Source organism: Chanodichthys erythropterus, chromosome 9 (assembly GCF_024489055.1).
Source record: "Chanodichthys erythropterus isolate Z2021 chromosome 9, ASM2448905v1, whole genome shotgun sequence".
Lineage (NCBI taxonomy): Eukaryota > Metazoa > Chordata > Actinopteri > Cypriniformes > Xenocyprididae > Chanodichthys > Chanodichthys erythropterus.
Window position 1 is genome coordinate 29,932,392 of NC_090229.1, and position 3,891 is coordinate 29,936,282.

General features: G+C 34.6%; 1 protein-coding gene across 1 annotated transcript; it reads left to right on the forward strand.

The window, feature by feature from the left end:
* Positions 1–217: 217 nt before the first annotated feature.
* On the forward strand, positions 218–3,391 carry nkx6.3 (NK6 homeobox 3). The gene is made up of 3 exons (XM_067393978.1): positions 218–635; positions 1,528–1,697; positions 1,962–3,391. The coding sequence occupies exons 1-3, from the start codon at positions 218–220 to the stop codon at positions 2,190–2,192; spliced, it is 819 nt and encodes a 272-aa protein (XP_067250079.1). The 3' UTR covers positions 2,193–3,391.
* The last annotated feature ends 500 nt before the right edge of the window (positions 3,392–3,891 follow it).

Sequence of the window (3,891 nt, forward strand, 5' to 3'; positions counted from 1 at the left end):
AAGTGAAAACAGACTCTTAACTCACCTTTGAGACATTTTCAACCTGGGGTGATGTGAGGACCACACTGAGCCCTGGAAATACTTTTCACACAGAAAGTTGTCAGGTTGTGTTGAATTTAGACTCGAACTGGACCCTTCAGAGGACTTGATGTAAGAAATCAGTCTGGAATCATCATCATCATCATTGGAAACAGAAGAAGTACGCACACTAGTTTCCATGGAGTCCAATATTTCAGGGTCTTTCCTCTTCAACAACAGCTTGAACCAGTTCCCCTCAGACATCAAGGCCCCGGTGTGCCAGTACTCCATTCCCAACTCCTTCTACAAGCTCAGCCCTGCCAATATCAACACTCAGCTCCAGGCTGGCACTCCGCATGGCATCAGTGACATCCTGAGTCGATCCATGGTGGGCGGCCCGGGAACCCCCGCGCTATTGTCCGGCTACCCCTCCATGGGTGGATTTGGGACAGCTATGCCTAGTCCAGGGGTGTATTATAATCGGGAATACACCCCATCGGGACTGACCGCTTTCCCTAAACCCGGTGTTGAATGTTCAGGTATGAAGGGCAAAGGCAGCAGCTGCTGGGTGGACGGAGGGTACGAGTGGAGAGGAGCGAGACAGCAGTGTGCCAACAGTAAGTCTGAGCAAGATGTACTTCGAGTTCATTTTAGAGAGTATTATGTGTGCTGTGATTCCAACAATTTACTAATAATAATTTACCTTTTTTACTATATAGTAAATGTATGTAAATTGTTTGAATATCATACAGAAGAATAAAATTAGACTTTATTTAAGGACTTGATGAGATCAGGTTGAATATTAGTCCAGTTAGTGCGATTTTATTAGTGTATATAAAGCTGTCTGTATATGATGTAAATTAAATTTAAATATAAGGATGTGGGCAGACTATTTTTTAGTAAAAAAAAAAATATATATAACTTATTAAACAGTTAATTATTTTAAGATTTCAGTGTGATATTATAAGTGTATATAAAATTGACTGGTTATGATGTAAATTAAATTTAAAGGAAAGGTTGTGGACAATATTTCAAATGACTTTTTTCTTTCTTTCAGTAAACAAGGTATAAAAAAATAGTTTATGCTAAAAAAATAATTTCCTTTTAAACAATTATTTTAGCTTTAAGTAAATGTTAAAAATGATTCAAATAGAAATTAATAATATTAAAATATTATGAAATTTATTAAAATAATGATTAGTGTATAAAATATAACAAACATTATAACATAATACTATTAAACATTTGACATTTGTTGACTATGAAAAGTAAAACTTCTATAATCCCAGATGTTTCTATTATTTTAAGATTATTCTATTTACTCAAAGACCCCTATATGAATGTGTCTAACATAAAATAAATATAAAAATTGTAAATGTAAAATTGTTTCCATTTTTCAATTCATGTCACATTCAAGGTTAAATTCAACAAAAAATTAAGTCAAACTAAATGTGTCAGCACATGCAGCTTTAGTTGTGGTAAAAAAAAAATCTTGTGTTTTCTCTGTAGATGGTGGGCATCACACTGAGACTGCGGGGAAAAAGAAGCACACAAGACCCACTTTCAGCGGGCACCAGATCTTCGCTTTGGAGAAAACCTTCGAGCAGACCAAGTACCTGGCAGGACCAGAGAGAGCCAGACTGGCATACTCACTAGGCATGACTGAATCACAAGTTAAAGTAAGATAATAATGTTTAATAGTTCTGCATTTGTGAGTTATTCAATATAAAATATATAAAATACACCGGGGAAACTTGTTATAAATTGTTTGGGGATTACGGTTGTTGGGAAGCTAACAGCTATTAGCTAAGTAGGTTGTGTCTACATAACTGACATTCATAAAGATGTGAGAAAATTGTGTGAGAATTTATTTATATTTAATTATCTGTAATGGGTTTTAACGGCACCTGCGTGAATCTTGACACGATAATATAATTCCTCAGGTGTGGTTCCAGAACCGGCGCACTAAATGGCGGAAGAAGAGCGCGACGGAGCCCAGCTCCACACAGGCCTCGCGGGGGGAGAGCGGAGGAGACGGGTCAGAGAACGAGGTGGAGGACGAGGAGTACAACAAACCGCTGGACCCCGACACGGACGATGAGAAGATCCGACAGCTGCTGCGAAAACACCGCAGAGCTTTCTCAGTGCTGCGCCTGGGACCGCATCATCTCTGAGGGCGAACGTGCACGTTTTAATAGGCTTTAGTAGGCCTACATTGTGCCAACAAAACACGCATATTCAGACCAGATACAGTTATATAAAAATAAGGTGTCTCAAGTTATACAAATACACAGTAATATATAACCGTTCTCGGTTACACTTTCTATGAACATTTACACGTTTTTGTTTTGTTTTTTTGCCAAAGAAAAAAAGATGGGTTAAAGAAACTATGTGGTCAAAATTGAACCTGCTTTTAAACAGCCTAAAATGTCAACAGTAAAACAATTATGATATACAAAACAAAACAATTAAAAGATTACAAAATGTTTTGGGGCAGTGTGTATTGTAATTAATACATTGTATAGGCTAAATGTATTACAAATTATCCCTTCAAAAAAGAAAATGCACATTTGTGAACTAGAATTTTGAATAAAAAGATTATAGTTACTGGGATATCTTGTGCGACAACTAGGTCTATTTAATACTCTGTAAGAAATTATTTTAATATTGAACTATTCATGGTTATTCATTTGATTATGCATTGTAATATTTAATACATAACATTTTTATTGATTATTGTGTTATAATACAATGTATTATCTAAATATATAGCCAGGAATAAACCGTAATAATTTAAGGCTACTTTAACTGATGAAAATTATTTACAAGAACACAATTGACAGTAGGTTTTATCACAAGGCAGGTGTTAGGTATCAATTTTAAGGCATTAAGAATATAGTTATGTTGCATTATAAAAGTTTCAGAGAAAGTATTGCCCAGTTGTCTTTGAATTCTGTACTGAATATTGCTCAAACTTATTCAGAGGTAAAATGCATTATAAATGTTCATCAAACTACAGGGATAACAGGCAGATATGGTAAAATGCAATCAGATACATAAATCAATACTGAATGAACTGTATTCCCACTCTCTTTATGTCATTGTAGATATACATCCTTCCTTTTTTCCAAAAGTTACAAGCATTTCATGTTGTGTCAGTGAAGTTTAACTAACCTGCAACTCTCTCAGTCCATAAATCAGGTCAAGTTCATACAGAGGTGTTTAGTAATAAGACACAGCATGTTTTCCATAATGCCATACAAGCACTGTACAGAGATACTATTATTTATTTATTTTTTTTTAATCTCTTGAAGACAGGGTAGATTGATATTCCCTCAATAATAAATAAATAAACAACAGTCAAATGTTAACATCTAAAATGCATATAATCTAATGTATATGATCTGTAAATTAATTATGAAGGAAATGCACAATAAATTGCTGTTTTGAATGTTGAGTTTGTCTTGTTATTTTGAAAATCACAATCTCTTTTCAAAACCATAAAGCTATGTTTAGTTAATAATCTTTTAAAGAGGTTAAAATAACTTTTCAGCATGCTATATGATGCACATTATGAAAGGAATGAAATCTTAAGAATGTTAACTTATGTTTTAAGGAAATTCCTGAGCTTAACTTGTAAAAAAAAAAAGGCTGAACTGTCAATAAATGTAAAACTTACTCTGATAATTCTACAGCAAATCAACAGGCATTGGTTATAGTGGTCATTGTCAGTTTGATGAATCTCATTTAACTAATGGCTCCTTTGAGATCAGTTGTCTACAGGGAGACATTAGTCAGATCTCAGATCCTTTAATCTAAATCTAAAGAGCAGATGGCGGGAGGGTGATTGTGTCTTGTTGAGCATCTGCTTGT

Bases quoted from the DNA above. Each gene is read 5' to 3' on its own strand.
- nkx6.3 (XM_067393978.1), top strand. From the start codon at position 218: ATGGAGTCCAATATTTCAGGGTCTTTCCTCTTCAACAACAGCTTGAAC. The intron at 636-1,527 runs GTAAGTCTGAGC...TTTTCTCTGTAG, and splicing joins GAGACAGCAGTGTGCCAACA to ATGGTGGGCATCACACTGAG. The intron at 1,698-1,961 runs GTAAGATAATAA...ATAATTCCTCAG, and splicing joins TGACTGAATCACAAGTTAAA to GTGTGGTTCCAGAACCGGCG.